This window comes from Chaetodon trifascialis, chromosome 9, assembly GCF_039877785.1.
Source record: "Chaetodon trifascialis isolate fChaTrf1 chromosome 9, fChaTrf1.hap1, whole genome shotgun sequence".
NCBI lineage: Eukaryota > Metazoa > Chordata > Actinopteri > Chaetodontiformes > Chaetodontidae > Chaetodon > Chaetodon trifascialis.
Genome location: NC_092064.1, coordinates 22883625 through 22900122, shown reverse-complemented (window position 1 = coordinate 22900122; position 16498 = coordinate 22883625). Strand labels below are relative to the sequence as shown.

The window sequence follows — 16498 nt, the reverse complement described above, 5'->3', positions numbered from 1 at the left end:
CAGGCAGAGTAAAAGCTTTGATTCTGCAAGTGACTCCCAGGACATTAATGTGTAATAAGGAATCATTTTTGAGCTTCAAAGCTGTGTAGAGATGGGAATCTCAAAGAGCGTTTTCTAATATTTAGGCAAAGTGTTCCAGTTAACTCCGCAGGGTGTCTTATTTCACCCACTTTGACCTCAGTCTGTCTCCAGAAATTATTCATTAGCCGCTTGTCCTTTAATTTGTCTGCTTTCTCAGCTCTGCGTGCTCTTGCTTCTACAGATTTCCACGTACAGACATCACGTAACTTCAGCACAAACTGAAAACATCACGCAGGTGACACGCGATACGCCTGCGGCTGTTGTCCATAAGACAACAAGAACTACAACACTGAAATAGTACAAAACATCTCCAGTGATGCTCATATATTATGTTGTACTGCAGTCATGAACAGAAAATTTGTCCTTTTTCTATAATTTCATCACATTGTAATTCAAACCATTACATCAGCCCTGATCCTGATACATAATCTCTGGCTTGAAGCTGAGGTGCAACTCTTGTTCCTGTTTGTCGTCTGCAGCTATGAGCCACGTGTACACAAGTGTTCGTGCCAACCCAACAGCACCAGCTCCTCCGCTCACTGAGTTCACACTGACTGCAGGTTTGCTTATCTGTGAAATCAGCTGATGCACTATTTACACATGACTCTGGATGGCACATTGTTGGACGCCACTAGCTTGTGAAGCATTGATGGGAAAACAGAACAAACCATAGCACAAGGATTACTTCCTGCGAGAGAGAGATTTCAAAACGAATGGTCAAAACTGATGCTGCAGATCTCCAAAATAGCCTGATCCTACATTTCCCATAATGCAACTTTTTGTTAGACTACCTGGTAAACACCCACATTTTTCAGCCTTCTGTTAAAACTCTGAAGTCTCACAGCCCAAGTTGAGACAACCCTGGTGACATCATTGGGGTTATTTTCTGGACTTTGGGGGCATTTCCAGTTGCGGTTCATGGTCAGCATCATAATTCCTAGTCCACAAAGTTTTCACTAGCTGGGTAGTACTCCCACACGTGATGAAAAATCAGTGGTGTGTCCATTTAAGAAATTACTGGATTTGGGTATGTAATTTGTCATTACCGTGCATCTTAGTAAACAATGAATTTTCATGGTTAAGTCTGTCGTGAGTTGAATGTGTGCCTCACAGATGAGAGTCTTGGCGAGCCACATGGGCAACCAGCACACCACTCCAGCGACTGACGCCACAGGTAGGTGGTGTGTTCTGCTCTTCTCTCAGCGAAGGTCTCACACTTGTTGCCATGGACTGTTCACACAATAAGACCACTTGAGCCTTGGTTGTTTAGTCGGTAAACACACAACAAATCCAACACTGCAGACATACTGCGCGCCTTGCAGCTTGAACACATCAACACATGTAGTATGTTCTTCTCTTTATTATCCGTTTTCCTTAGTCAATTCGTATCTGTTTTCCCATTCTACAGTCTGTTGTGTTGTGATTTATTGCATGATTGCTATATTTTCTGTTACATAGGTTTATCACATAATGCAGCTGTCCAAGTAGTAAAAGCATAAAAGCATCATGGTCTTTATATATATATAAACCTCGCTCAAACCTTATTTACTTCATGCTGGATACGTCTCAAGGCTGTTTTGAGCCTGCAGTTCCAGCGAGCTTCTTGCAGAAAAGGGCACAAGTATAATCGGCAAATTTTAGAAACTATAAGGTGTTAGTAATGGTATTCATGTGTTTGAGGTGTCTACACAAGCTATGTTAGGAGACCTGAATTAACATTTATTTCCATTATGTGTCAATTAAGCAATTTTATTAGGAACTAAAATTTCAGAAAATTTTTAAAAATCTAAGGTGACTTCCTCAAATTTGGCAATACATATCTTGTGTGAAAAACACTTAAATGAGACCATGTATCTGTTCAAATTCAATACACTGAACAGTTTTCCTTAAGTGACCAGTTGCTTATGCTAGCTAATGTTAGCTAATGTTAGCAAACCTTAGACAGATATTGGGTCAGTCCCCTGCCTTTACCACTCTTGTCTACTTATGCAATTGTTATACAGCATACACCATACCATAACTGTTTGCAGAAGGTAGCTGCTGTTAAAACAAAAGTCACATAGCTTCGCTTTAAAGGACTGATTTGACATTTTGGGTGATTCACTTCGCTCTCCTGCTTTGAATTAGAGAAGATTGATACCACTCTTATGTCTCTAAGTGAATAGGAAGCTAGCAACAGCAGCTTGTTAGCCTAGCTTAACACAAAAACTGGAAATGGGAAAACAGCTAGTTATACAGATAAAATATACTGTGCAATTAAGTGAGCTTTAGAGGTGCTGATTGGCAGATTTTGTGAATGCAGCCAGGATACTTCCAGTCTTTATGCTAAGCTAAGTTAGCCAAGGCACCTTCCTACTGTAGGCTATTAAAGGGACAGATATGAGGGTGATAGCCATTTTTTTCATCAAATGTTTGGTGAGGATAGGCTACAAATAAGTGTGTTTCCCAAATTATCAAACTATTCCTTTAAATATGAAGCTACAGCTAGCAGCCAGTTAGCTTAGCTTAGCATACAGACTGAAAACTACTATGTCAAACTACTTCCTTGAAGTGAATCCCAAAGTGTAGATTCATTTTCTGTCCATCAATCCATCCATCCATCAATCACTCGATGTTCTCAACGACAAAATAAAAGGCCACAGTGTAATAAGTCAACAATTAATTTTTATTTTATCGAGTGTATACGATTTTGGTTCTGTAGCAACCTACTGGATAATTCTAATGAAGTGCAATTGTACTCAAGCCGGTTACAGTTGAGAGCAATGACAGGCACATGTTTTGTGCAAATTTAACAGCATTGGAATGGCTCCTACATATACACAGCAAAAATACATGCCAGAGGAAAACAATACTAAATCAGTTTACATTGACAATAGTTAGGAAGACTTCCCGCGAACACAGTCTATCCAAGCTAACACTGAAGAGATACACATTTCACCCTTTGTTGGATTACGGGATTGAAAAAACTGAGCAAACATTCAGTCTTTACGCACAGCGAGAAATGTGTGGTGTTATCCAACGCTATGGACTAAATCCCTCCAATCTGCCCTCCCAAAGAACACACTTCATCAGTATCCAAGCATTGTGCATTGCCATCTCAAATTAATTATACTGACACGACAAAATGAAAACCCCAAATCAGTGCACTGGACATGAGATACACCTGCTTGCTTGTTGTTTGAAGGAGTCCCATCTCTAAATGTTTTTGTCTTACCTGCATGTCTGGCACTACACTGGCAATGCAAAAATAAAGGGTGGGGGTTAATGCAACTTGAAGGTATCACAAGCCACACAAGACGACACAACTATCTGAAACACAGGGGTGTTGGTAGCCTTGGTAGAGTTGACGCAGATGCAGATGTTTTCATCTAAATCACCTTGCTAACGCCGTTTTATAGCAATTACTGGGACAAGACACACATCAGCTCAGTCCGATGTCTGCATACTCAAAAGTGAAAGTTAAATAAATTCTTAAGCTTCAGGATGAGCTTTCGATTGTGTCTGATGACAATTAAAGAAACTGTGGTTATTATCCTCCAAACATGCTGAAAAACGCAAGATTAAAAGACGGAAATCTAGGTAGGCGAGTCAGGAGATTTTGGTAACCAGTCTGTGGTGTTATGACTCGGACATTACAGGCTAAGGTCCGTGTGTGTGAGCTTTCTTTGCTCTGTCGTCCCTCACAGTGAAAATTTAAGAGTTGACAAACCAAACATCCCGGAAATGCTTGCACTGGCTCGTGTTGGTTCCAAAAAGTAAAGCGTATTGGATGTTGTGACATATTTTCCTGAAAGCGGCTGCTAAAATATCACATCTGTTGGGGATTTTGTTTTAAATCCAAATTGCGAACGTTAAAGGTTTTGTATTTGCATCAACAAATAAACATAATTCCTTTAAATTAGTAAAGACAGCAGTTATGAAGTGAGCTCATGCTGTGGGCTCTCCTGGAGATCTAAGGAGGCCGTGAAGTAACTCATTCAACTATTTTGCCCCATGAACCGACGTCTTTTCATGATCGCACATTAAAATCTTGATTATGATTTGTAAAACGTGCACGCAGTATGATTTTACCATCTAAACCGACAGATGGAGTCTCATAACAGGGTCTGGCGATGCCACTTGTGAAGGAAAGCAGATGCACCACTACATTCTACAGCTTTCCTTTATCATACAATCAAGGGCCACGTTGAAATTTCTTTTACAACCTAGAATTTAACAGCATCAACAAAAACTACTTCAGTTGCAATCAAATGGCAACTATCGAAAAGTAAACTTACTGTAACATACATATTAAATAGTGTATAGTCCATGCAATTGCGCACGGCCGGTTTTGCATCATTATGGTATGTCGTTAGTAGTGTATGGGAGACATCAGCCACCAGTGCATTTCCGATTTAGGATCAGGGAGAAAAACTCCTCAACACCCATCAGAAACTTCTCAGCCAGACTTGAAGAGCAAGATGGCCACTTGGCCCAAGTAGAAGTAAATGAAATGCTTTGTCTCGTGGGTGACGTAGCTGCCGAAGTTCCTCCCGACGATGCAGTGCCAGGTGGGGTTATACTTCTTGTCAAACTCCTACAAAAAAGGTCAAAAGAAGATGATTAGCGAACGCAGAAACACAGAACCGCCAGCTGCAAGCTGCACTTCCTGCCTTACACATCACGACCAAGGCCGTCCTTACCACTGACGACAGAGGTAATTTGAGCTATTTCAGGTTTAAACTGTCAAAAAAGTGTAAAAAAAAAAAAAAAATGTCCAGAATAAATCCCAGAGGCAAAGGTGAAATCTTCACATTGCTTGTTTTATTCAACCAACCCAGAGATAATAAGTTTGCTATCACATGTGACAGAAAAAAGGATCAAATTCTCACATTTGAAAGACAAAAGTTTGCCATTTCTATCAAAAAGTCTAAAAAAAAAGTCAGAAAAATCACTTGAGCTCTGTGCAGGGATAACTGAAACCAATAAATCAAAGATTCAAATTGTAATATTCATATTCATAATTCTTTTCATAGCCAGTGTTTATATCATTTCAATTTAGCATTTTTATTTCTTAACTATTCTTTATGTGCACTAACTTTTCTATGTGCACTGTCTCAGTCGCTTGTCAGTCACCTGCGAGCACTTTGAGCAGGACTAACACCGACGACAGGTGCCATACAAATATGTTTGAAAAACAGTGTTTACAAAATCAGAAAAATCAACAACACTTGTGGACAAAGTGGTTTTGACTGAGATGTTCGTAAACATGGTGCGTTGAGAGACTCCTCGGTCATAAAAAAAAAAAAAAACCTCCTCCTACGTACGGCCCTGATCACAAGAGCCTCGTCTCCACACTGACCAAAAATAGATCAGAGAATAAAAACGGCTCCGAATTTGCAGATCATGTGCAAATGATGCAAGCTCGCAGGGCTCCGCTTGGATCCGTCCGTGCACCCGTCCTGTCTCACCTTCTTGATGTAGGCTGCGATGTCCTTCTCTATGTTGTACTTCTCCATGGCCTGGGTGGCACAGTCCACCGCGTCCTGCTGCATGTCCTCGGACATGTCTGCGTTCTTGATCACGGCTTTCCTGTCAGTCATGGTTGGTGATGATGATGATGCCTGCTGAGGAAGAAAGGAGCGCGTTCACTGCACTGAAAATGAACACCGCACGTGGTGATGGGGATGGTTTAGGCCGGCCGGATCATCGCAAACAACCATACGCATAAGATTGGCCGCTTGGCACCGCGTCTTCGACCATCCGCACTGATTCCCAATCACAACTTAACGCTGCTGTGTCTCTGTCTATATTCCTAACTACACGATGACTTGAGCGTTGCATAGATTGGCTGCGAAACTTGATACAGGTGGAGTTAAATTACTTGGCAAAATCACTTTCCGATAAAAGCAGCTTGTGCATCAGCTGAGCAAAAGTATCAAAATGTATGTAATGGTGTGCTCAAGCACAATACGCCGTCCAAATACACAAGTCCAAGCAGTCGAAGTGAATTAAGACATACAGTAGAAGCTCACCATCGTAAGAGAAACTCGAATCAGAAATATACCAAGGCGTGCAAGTCAATCTTTTTCACATTAATAATTCTGCAACTCACCTTTTCTTGAGCCTCCTGGAAACACCTCTCTCCAAAAGAAAATGTATTTCACCCAGCCACAGGGGGGGAAGGTTTAGATGATGCTGCGGCTAATTGCTTTTTAAAGATTTACACAATAAGCATGTAGGTAGGCTGTCTCTCCGCTGCGCTGCTGCCACCGCTCCCCGCCCCTCTGCCGCATGCCGCGCGCTGCCATTGGCCGAGCCGCAGCCTCCCCGCGCGTCGCAAGCGTTTTTCTCCAGCTCCTGTCTGCCGGCATCTTATTTCATCCCACAATGCATCATTCACGGTATACACCACTAACTGTGGGCTAATAGGAAACGAGACCTTGGCTGTGGGTAGGTATCGTTTGGCTTTTGACTACAGGCCTTTTCATCAGTCACCGTCACAGCTGAGAGACACTGGAGCGTTGAATACTGAACATATGAAGTGGGCTTGTTTTCTATCTCATCTCCAGCTGCACTGTGGCTTTTGCAGGGAAGAACAGCCCCATCTCTCGCGCCATTGCTGTTAGTTTCAGCTTTATAATTACATGACTTGAGGTTATAGATTCAGGTTGAAGTAATGTGCTGAAACCCTTAACTGCACACTGTGGACAAGAGCTATACAATGATTTATTTAAGCGTACATTAAGCAGGTTCATGTTTCAAGTAAAAACAAAACAAAATGTTCTTGTTTGAAAATGTTTTATTGAAAATGCCAAGAGAAAAAGAAAGATTAAGCAAAATAAATCATACAAACTACTCCCAAATAAAACCCTCTCCCAACCGCCCCAATTTTTAATTCCTTCATACCAGGCATCTACGACTCCATCCTTTGATCCAACTTCCTGGTCCTCAGTTTCGTTTTCTTGTAAAATAAAGCCATTACCACTGCAAAACTTTAAATAGGCATGTGGGGGCCTAATAGAAAAAAAAAAAGTTGCTCTGGGACTCCCGTTAATTAGTTCTGAATTCAACTCTCATTTGAATCCTGGAAAACTGATCCCGTTCCGAGCATCCATCCTTGCCTATCCCTTCCCTAATCGATCCACTCATCCAGCTCCAAGGATTGGGATCCACTGAGCCACTCCTCCAATCAAAACCTTGAAATACCAGGAAGAAAATCAGAGGCAGACTGTTAGAAAATGTCAAAATTTTTGGGCCTAATTTTTTCCATTTTTGAGCACTCATATCAAGATCAGATCAAGAAAAAAAAGAAAATGCCACTGAGCACAGAAACTATCGCTCCCTGAAGTTAAAACATTTTAACCAATGAGGACATTCAAGTTAAAAGTGGGACGCTTTTGCAACAAAGTAGTGATTCAGATTTTTACAATTGACAGCAAAGATGTTACACTTACATCACAACACTTGATCTAGGACTGCTTATTCTGTCACAAGCCAGAGTAGCATGTTCAAAATTGTATATATAATAAAGTACAGCACATATGGCTTTGTTAAATATGACATGCATGATATGGCAACCTATCAAAACGTTCAATTTATGGAATATGAAGCGTACCATTGCCTCGACCTGATTGCTCCTCAATTAGATGTCCTATCCTGACCATACAAATGAAATGTGCTCCACAATGGTTTTATTCCAAATCACTTTAATCCTTCTCTTCAGATGTCTAAAGGAAGACACAAGGGTAAAATACAGTTAAGCATTGGGCTCCCCGTCCAAACAGCCCACCCCACATATTCAACGAGAAGCTATTAAAAAAAAAAGAAAAAGAAAACAAAAACAAAACTCAATTTTCAGTACTTGCAAAAACATTGAGTGCAGGTTATAACAACTCAACGTTTTTGAAGTTCAGCACGGCACAAATTCCTACTGTTGCAAAAATTGAGAGGACAGAAAGAAGTGGAGAGAGGGAGGAAACAAAAAAGACAAAGCAGCTGAGAGGGTGAGGAGGCGGTGGGGTAACATCTACATACCAAGATCATCCACAAGGACATCGGGACATGAAATGCAAAAATTAAAAATCAATTGCTGACATCTGGAGGAACTCATAAGAGGTAAAAACAGGAGGGTATACATCAAAAGGGCAAAACATCGGTGGTAGAAAGGTTTAGGAACGGGAGCGAGAGCGGCTGTGACGAGGCGAGTAGCGGGGCGATCCTCTGCCACGGCCACGGGAATTGCTGCGGCTGCGGCTGGCGCTGCGACTGCGGCTCCTGCTCCGGCTGCCACGGCTTCGGGAGCGTGATCTTCCGTAACTTGGGCTGCGGGGACCGTCTAATTTCACACGAATGTAAGCAGTCTCTCCCTGGCGGACACAAGAGAACTTGACATTGAAAAGACAACATTCCTTCCTATGGTGGAAATACCATAGATGGAGATGAAGGGCCAGGAGTGCTTCCAACATGGAGCACTTCCTGAGATACTCACCTCGACACAGCAAAGAAACATCCATGACAGTCAATCAAATCAGGCCACATACCTCGTGCGAGCGGAATTTGGTGTTGTCCAGCTTTCGAACGGCATAGGTCATGTCTTCTTTGCGCACAAATTCTACAACTCCAGTTCCATCTCTGAAAACGTCAGCATAGCACACGTCGCCTGCTTCACGCATGTGGTCCTTCAGGTCCTGCCAGCTGCCGCTCTGAGGGAGCCCTGAAACACAACATCATGTCACCTGACAACTGGCAAACCTAACAGCTTTATGCGGGAAAATGTTAATCTTGCGTGTGCACTTCATAACTTCTTCAGCACGAACTGCATCAAACTAACACATTTGACTTCAGCACTATTTCCTGGTGATGTGTACGAGACTATTTTGTGCATATCTATTATGTTATTGTGTCTCTACATGGTTCCATCTAAACATCTGGCCAGTGAATGATCATTGTCCCTGTCTACCAATAAAAATCCTTCTTGTCAAGTCTGGACTGGGCAGCCACAACAGAATATTAAGAACACACTGGTTTATATTCCCAGTAGTAATAACATCACTTTAAAATAAACAGCAAAATAATTTACTTGTACTGATACATCTCATGTTATCCTACTGATATTGTCACTTTACACTTCATCAGTGCCTCCCTGAGTTCAATACCACATGCATCATAATAAGGCACTCATTTATCTCTAACTTTACCTGTTTCCATTTGTGATGAATGAAAACTCACCCACGCATTTAAAACACTCGCGATCCATATTTAGCCCACCCTCTTTTACTGTCCTGAATGTGGACCAAAACAAACTGGAGCTCGACAATGAGTTTGTTGTGAACTCATCCCACAACTGCACTGACAGCTAAAGTGACCCTCAGCAAAGATGCATTCAGCAACACAAATCCTTCAGACAGCAGCCAAACAGCCAAATGAATGAATGAGTAGTTTGCATGCTTACCCGACACAATGACCCTGTACTCTGAGCGTCTGGACGGAGGCCCGTATCTGCCTCTGGGCGCTCCACCGATCCCGCCGAAGCCGCCTCTGGAGCCCCTGCCGCTCCGAGGGAACTCCACACGCAGTCTGTAGCCGTCGTAGTCATACCCATCACGTCCATAGACTGCATCATCCGCGTCCCTGCCAACAAAACAGTGCAGCTTAAACACAGTTGGGGGGAAGCGAGCTTAAACAGTGCACATGTGGAGAAAATGCAGTCACGGACACGGTCAGCCATGTTAGCGGGTAGCTTGATCTGCTTTGCGTTTGCTAATCTGCCTTCCAGGCGTGTGCGCAGCAAAGAGAAACTAGGCTACAAATTAGTTGGAAATTAACATATCATTATCTGTTTTTCAGTGGGTGAAAGAAGGCCCTCTGCCACGCATATTACTCAATCAAACGTAATGTTGTGAGTGCAGTAAGTTTACTTATTTACAAGGCAAACATGGGGCAAAGTCGCTAGTCGTGTAACCCATGCACATACCCGTAAAGGACGCAATGCTAACATTATCAGTGCCACGAATAGGTTGTTTTTAAGAATACGCTGAAGCTATATCAAAACCGAAAGCACACATGACATTTTATTACTAGAACAAGATATGTGGAGCTGGGGATAGTGTGAGCCGGGGACCACTATGTTGAGCACACGGGTCCGTTAGCCACACAATGGGGCTGCCTCCGGCCTAGCAAGATAACCGTTAGCCCAACGTTAGCTCCTCACCTGGGGTCTTCGAATTCAATGAAGGCGAACGGCGGTCCTCCTCTCCGGTTCTTCAGGTCGATATCTCGAATTGTTCCGTATTTGTAGAACACGTCTTCCACGTCTTTTGTGCGAATATCGGGAGGAAGGTTCCCCACATAAATTCGGCAGTCGTTGTTTCCAGCAGGGCCTCGCACAACACCCGACATGATCGCTAACGGAGAGCTCGCTTCTTAAACTACGGTTTGCAAGACCCTCAACAGCTGGCGGAGCCACACCGAGATTAGACTCCTATCGCGTGTAGATAGTCGATCGGAAAGGAGAAAGCTATCAAGTCGGAGCCGTTTTACGCTGCAGCGTGCAGGGTATTTACTGGGAAGACAATACTCTCAACGAGGAGCCCTCCCGTCCTGTTTTTCTTCAGGAACCGCGCTCCTTAGCCGAGGCATTCATGAAGACCGGAAACACGGCAGCCAGAGCTGATACATCCGCCTTACAAAGTAGTCCGCCAGTTCAGCAGGTGTGGTGATAACAAGCAATCGCTACTATTTTTTTTAAATATATATATATATTGGTTTATTAACATGGAGACAGCACATTAGTAAATGCAACAGCTGCTTTTTTCACCCTGTCAGCCGGTCGAAATAATGTGTTTTCAGAAAAGGTTAGTGTTTCAGACGTCTATGTTAATGGGACATACACACAACATTTATGTTGATGAAAAAAAGGAAGGCAAAGTCATGTCTCTCCAATAAAATCTGATTAAAACATCCAAAGCAGAGGAGAATAAAATACACACTGGTATTGTGTCATTAATAATGACCTGGATTGACCTTGAATATGCAGGCACAAAACAGAGGGGACGCACCTAATATGTAGACCTGTAGGTCTGAATATTTAGCCTACATGCAATAAGAATATTAAAATAAATATATAATAACACATTTCGACCTGGCTCATGAAACAGAGAATGTTTCTGCCTTTCATTATACAATATGTGTTTTTGGATAAATGCACAAATTCAGCAAGTTTTCAAAAGTGAGTGATGAGAAGTAAATCCATCTAAAGCGTCTTTGAGTACCCTGAAAAGCACTGTAGGAGAATAATGTATCATTATTGTTGTTGTTGTTGTCGTTGTTGTTGTTGTTGTTGTTGTTGTTGTTGTTGTTGTTGTTGTTGTTGTTAGTAGTAGTAGTAGTAGTAGTAGTAGTAGTAGTAGTATTAATATAGACATTTTTATGGAGAAGTATCACATTGATGATAAACCTATTTGCAAAATGTGGACATGGAGTAAACTTGCTTGTGTCCTGTCTATTTGCAGTACTCTGAACCCTCTGGGTCACCATAGTTAAAACTATACAGACTGTGAGACTGAAATATAGAAACTTTGAACTTTTCAAGTCATTTATTAACATAAAGCAGAATGTCCACACCAGACATAACCTCAACACTGTTTTATTGTTTGAATACTTACATTTAAACTAAATGTTTATCAGACTACTACACACTCAGACTATTAGAGAAACACTACACACACAAAATTCTATCATGCTGTAAGTTGTGCTGATTGTGCTTTCTGCTCTGGGACTGCAGATGCAAATGAGCCCGAAGCTGATTCTGGTGCAACCTTGCTACCTGTGCATGGCCGCTAACAAAACTAAACCACACACACTCAAACACAGAGCAGCTTTGAAGAGATATATCCATGAAATAGGCGGGGAGTTAAATGTCAGAAATTCACTATTTTTAATTAACTTTGCTGTGATACAAACTAACGTCACTGCCCTGTAGCCAAAATTCAATTTACATACAGCACATGGCAAGTTAGTATCTATGATACTGAGCAGTAAATGCAGGATTTTAAGGGTTCAGTGATGGCACTGCCACTAGAGCAAACTGTACATCCATAACAAAAGTGAAGCAAACATCTTTCATTCAATACTCAACTCAACTCAACTCAAACTCAAATACATGCATTAGAAACACCCAAGGCCATGTTCTGATTGTCCTCATTTGTCAAGGCAAGAAAACACGCTGTCATTTGTTTTCGTGTAACGTTGTCATGAGTGTCACAATTCTGAAATAACTGTCTACATTACAATTCATCCTTGTTACAGTAATAGAGGAACACAATGCAAATTGAAACATGGCTTCTCTTGCTATTCAGTATGCATGACAAGAACCGTAGCTGCGCTGGCCAACCTCGCCGTAGTTATCACCAGCAGTGTACTTCCCCTGACATGCCAGACTGTTCGCCTGTGGACGGAGAAGACACCAAACACCAGTTAGTGGTACAGCAGAGGATCTGATCATTGTCATCATAATTTCTCTGTAGAAACCAAGAGGTGGACCTGCCTCTGCTCTCTTGATGAACTGCTCAGTGGCGGCCTTCTCGTTCTCTTTATGTCCTCTCCAGGCTCTGAGCGCAGACGCCTGCAGGGCACGGCCAAAGGAGAACGTTAGGATCCAGGGTTTGGCCAGAGGGCAGTTGTTGATGGCGTTGAGGTGGATAGACGCCTCCTCTTCACTCTGTCCACCTGAGAGGAAAGCCACTCCTGCATCGAACACAAAACATCATTTTCACTTTCAGCCTGTTTCTGCAAACTTCATGCGTATCTGTAGGAATCCAGGCATGACAGCGGTCTGGTTTACCAGTGACCGCTGGGGGAACAGTGCGGCGTAAGGCGGTGACAGTCGCCATTGCAACCTGCTCCGGGCTGTACTTGGTGGGACAGCTGTGTCCAGCAGTGACCATGTTGGGTTTGAGGAGAGTGCCCTCCAGATACACATGGTGGTCTGACATGGCCTTGTACACTGCAGCCAGGACCTGCAACACCAAAGAGAGTTTGGTACATCAGGAATAGTCTTCGTCCCGTCCTCTCTGTCTCGCTTCTTATTACTGCATTAACAGTGCCACACAAAGAAAAAAGAATCCCACCTTCTCAGTGATGTACTGGCCACGTTTCATGTCGTGATCTCCATCAGGCAAAATCTCTGGCTCAATGATGGGCACGATGCCATGCTGGCAGGAAAGGAGAGCTTATCAGAACAATACAAAGATTTACACACAAGCTATTACGCTCTATGATGTAAGGTCCTGACCTGCTGGCAGATGCTGGAGTAGCGTGCAAGAACATTTGCATTCTCTGCGATAGCCAGTTTAGATGGATTGGTGTCACTGATTTTGAGCACACAACGCCACTTTGCAAAGACGGCTCCATCCTTTTTATACTGCGCACAGCGCTCCGACAATCCATCCAGGCCTGTGGGGCAGGTTAGAAAAAAACATCTATAAATTGCTTGTAACATGCGTTCCTATGGGTGATATCAGCAGTTCACTAAACCAAAGCTGTCAAGTCTGACCCTGTGTGGTGGTTTCTCCAGATGTTCCTGCTAGGGGAACAACACCCTTGTCAACCTGAGGAATAAGGAATAGAGAAGCGATAATCATGTTAAATTCACATATGCAGAAACAACTAATAATCAATCCAGAATGCATTTTTGATCAGAAAATCAACCTTAAGGTACAATTTGATAATTAAGGTTTATATTATTTGGGACTAAACTGCCACACCTTGATGCCGACCAAGATGCCCCTGTCCCTGATCATTTTGACGAAGGGTACGCCGTTATCAGAGTGCTGGTACAGCGTCTCGTGGAAGAAAATGACCCCTCCAATGCAGCTGTTGATGCGATCGTCTGCACTGAAGAGAATCTGCCTGTACTGTCTGCGGTTCTCCTCTGTGTTCTCCACTCCGACCTGGGCCAGCCGCTTAGCCATGCTGCCTGCAATCAACACATGTTACAGAGTTAATATCCACAGTGTGCACTCTTTGGGCTGGATGGTCTTTATCAGTGTGTGTGTGTTGATGGCATACATGTTTTCTGCAATCAGAAAAGAAAGAGTGCTACAGACCCACAGACTCATCTGCAGCCAGGATGCCCTTCCCTAGAGAAACTATGCGTAGAGCGGTCTCATGTAGCTCCCTCTTCTGCGCCTCAGAGAGTGTGGGGGTCTGGTGCGTCATCCTGACTGACTGATTGTCCTACAGCCTCTGGTGGAAGATGTGACCTTATGAAAAGGCAGATATTATCCATCCATGAAGCTTGTTAAGACAAGACAAATCTTTCAAATCAGCTTCTAGAGATGCAGTTCTAGAAACATGGACTGTGTATGCAAAGCAACCGTAAAACTTGAGTGCACAATTATTTCCAGTCATCCATCTATAAATGCTTTTCCTTAGCAGGGTCACCTAGGGCAGATCCCAGAGGACACTGGCGAAGAGGTGCTCACACTCACACCTGTATGGGCACTATCAATTAACCTGCATGCCTTTGGACTGTGGGAGGAAGCCCAGGCACCCAGAGGAAAGCCACCCAGAGTAGGGGGGAACATGCAAACTCATCCCAGAAAGGCAACAGAACCCAGATCGTTGCTCACTATTGCTCCACCTTGCACAATTACTTGATAAAAGAGGTAAAACCCTGATTACTTTAATTTCATCAAGCAAGAAACAGGCTAAATAGGTGTGAAAGAGATGCAACAGAGGCATACAAAAGTTAAATTAAGGATGTAGCATGAGTTTCGGAGTTGCTGTAAGTAAAGATCCATCATTTTGGGCATTTGCTGCAAACTTACATTAGGTAAAATATAAAGTCCACAACACTCATGAATAAATGTCCCTAATTGTCCCATCAGCTTGTTAACAGCTGCAAATTTCGATACCTATAGATTTACCCACGGAGGAAGAGATGAGTAGTGAAAGCTCTTACCTCTTACAGTGAAACCAAATGTGTCTTGTCCTCTGATGAGATGAGCACTGACGGAGCCCCTCAGTCAGCTCTAGTTTGTATCCAGCTCAAGTGTGTCACACCTCATAAGCCAACACCCCATGGGCGGCGCTTGCACACCCACCTTTGTCCCACATAAATGAGAAGATTTTTGATGAATCATTGTTCTATTTAAATAAAGAACATTTTTTTTGCTGTGTAGCTGCTTGCTTTTCATGCTGATATGCCCACTTTAGCAGCCCACTTTGTGTTTAATAATCAGTCCAGTGCTTCTAAATTTGGTGTATATTGGAGATTCATATCCACAATTATTTTAAGATTTACATAAGTCTTTTAACTCAACCATTTTGGGTCCCACTTCATATTCAGGCTGATTGTGAAATAATGTGTTCTGTCAGCACCCTCTACCCCTATAGCAACCCAATTTAAGCATTTAACCATACCCCCACGGCATGCTATTTTTATTCTAATTAGTAAAAATGTGCCCTGAGGAGAGCTTCAAGTCTCCTGATAATTTGGTCCTCACCCTCGAATTCACTGGGGTGTTTCAGTCTCAGAGCAATTCATGCACTCAGTGGCTTCTTTTCATGAGCTTTAAACTGTGAAAAATATGATGAAAAGAGTCAGAAATAGAAATCATTTCTAGGTTCCACTCCATGTAAGGGAACATGTTAGTATGGCCCAAATTAGACCAACATTTAGGCCAGCTAAATCATTTCCCATTTTGAAGAAGGAATTTTCTACTTTTCTTTCCCTCTTTGTGTCTTTGGCTTCAAACACAGAAGCTTCTTATTTTATACGCCGCGTGAGACGTTTATTTTTTAAATAAATGATGCTTTTCTGCAAGCAAAACTCTTTTCCATCCTTTGAATTCAGCTGTGATAAGTCGAAGGTGTTGAATCATGTTCATCTGCATCGTTGCAGTTTATGCTGCGTTCAGGAAACTGGGTGTTTTCTGCTGCATGTTCTGTTATATAATGTCATTGTTTGGTTGGACTCAGTGGGACGACTTGCCTGCATTTCAGGGGACTCCTCTCTTCACTATTGTGGGTCAGTGTGCCTCTGAAACTAGATATGGGTCACTGGACTGCCTGCCACTATACAGCCAAAACACAGACATGGTGGACCTGTCTAAGACAAGGGCCTGAGAGGGAATTCAATGTCAGGAGGCAGTGGGAGGAGGAGTCGGTGCACTCCCATTCAGGAGATACAGATTTAAATAGATACATGACTTCAAGAAGTACAGCAATTATATGTGGCTGCCTCCGCCGGGACGCTCGTTTTTTTTCCTCTGTTACCTAATTAAAAGCATTTAATGATGATACTTTATCTGGTCCTCAATTTTCTGTCCTATTAAGGCTGTCCTCGATGGGTTTGTGAGTGCTCCTCTAAATAGGTCGACCCAAGGCTGAAAGTTGGCCAGAATGTATCCAGGTACAACATTCACATGATAAC

The 16498-nt window shown here is 42.7% G+C and overlaps 3 protein-coding genes across 6 annotated transcripts; all 3 read right to left on the bottom strand.

Annotated features, from left to right (window-relative positions):
* Positions 1-2725: 2725 nt before the first annotated feature.
* dynll2a (dynein, light chain, LC8-type 2a) lies at positions 2726-6344 on the bottom strand. Of its 2 annotated transcripts, none has more exons than XM_070969959.1 (3): positions 6176-6344; positions 5532-5687; positions 2726-4657 (listed from the first exon to the last, which is right to left on the bottom strand). In XM_070969959.1, the coding sequence occupies exons 2-3, from the start codon at positions 5661-5663 to the stop codon at positions 4520-4522; spliced, it is 270 nt and encodes an 89-aa protein (XP_070826060.1). In that variant the 5' UTR covers positions 5664-5687; positions 6176-6344; the 3' UTR covers positions 2726-4519. The 2 variants fall into 2 exon arrangements, with proteins under 2 accessions (XP_070826060.1, XP_070826062.1); XM_070969961.1 differs by having other exon boundaries at positions 5532-5684; positions 6176-6314.
* Positions 6345-6844: 500 nt separating this feature from the next.
* srsf1a (serine and arginine rich splicing factor 1a) lies at positions 6845-10727 on the bottom strand. 2 transcript variants are annotated; one of them, XR_011602458.1, is made up of 5 exons: positions 10274-10727; positions 9515-9693; positions 8604-8776; positions 7679-8429; positions 6845-7259 (listed from the first exon to the last, which is right to left on the bottom strand). XR_011602458.1 is itself a non-coding variant. In XM_070969958.1 (4 exons), the coding sequence occupies exons 1-4, from the start codon at positions 10459-10461 to the stop codon at positions 8232-8234; spliced, it is 738 nt and encodes a 245-aa protein (XP_070826059.1). In that variant the 5' UTR covers positions 10462-10727; the 3' UTR covers positions 6845-8231. The 2 variants fall into 2 exon arrangements, 1 of the variants encoding a protein (XP_070826059.1); XM_070969958.1 differs by having other exon boundaries at positions 6845-8429.
* Positions 10728-11691: 964 nt separating this feature from the next.
* Positions 11692-15097, bottom strand: aldoca (aldolase C, fructose-bisphosphate, a). Of its 2 annotated transcripts, none has more exons than XM_070970711.1 (9): positions 15026-15097; positions 14169-14324; positions 13827-14038; positions 13616-13670; positions 13355-13515; positions 13191-13274; positions 12905-13079; positions 12608-12807; positions 11692-12508 (listed from the first exon to the last, which is right to left on the bottom strand). In XM_070970711.1, the coding sequence occupies exons 2-9, from the start codon at positions 14278-14280 to the stop codon at positions 12416-12418; spliced, it is 1092 nt and encodes a 363-aa protein (XP_070826812.1). In that variant the 5' UTR covers positions 14281-14324; positions 15026-15097; the 3' UTR covers positions 11692-12415. The 2 variants fall into 2 exon arrangements, with proteins under 2 accessions (XP_070826812.1, XP_070826813.1); XM_070970712.1 differs by having other exon boundaries at positions 15041-15087.
* Between the last annotated feature and the right edge of the window lie 1401 nt (positions 15098-16498).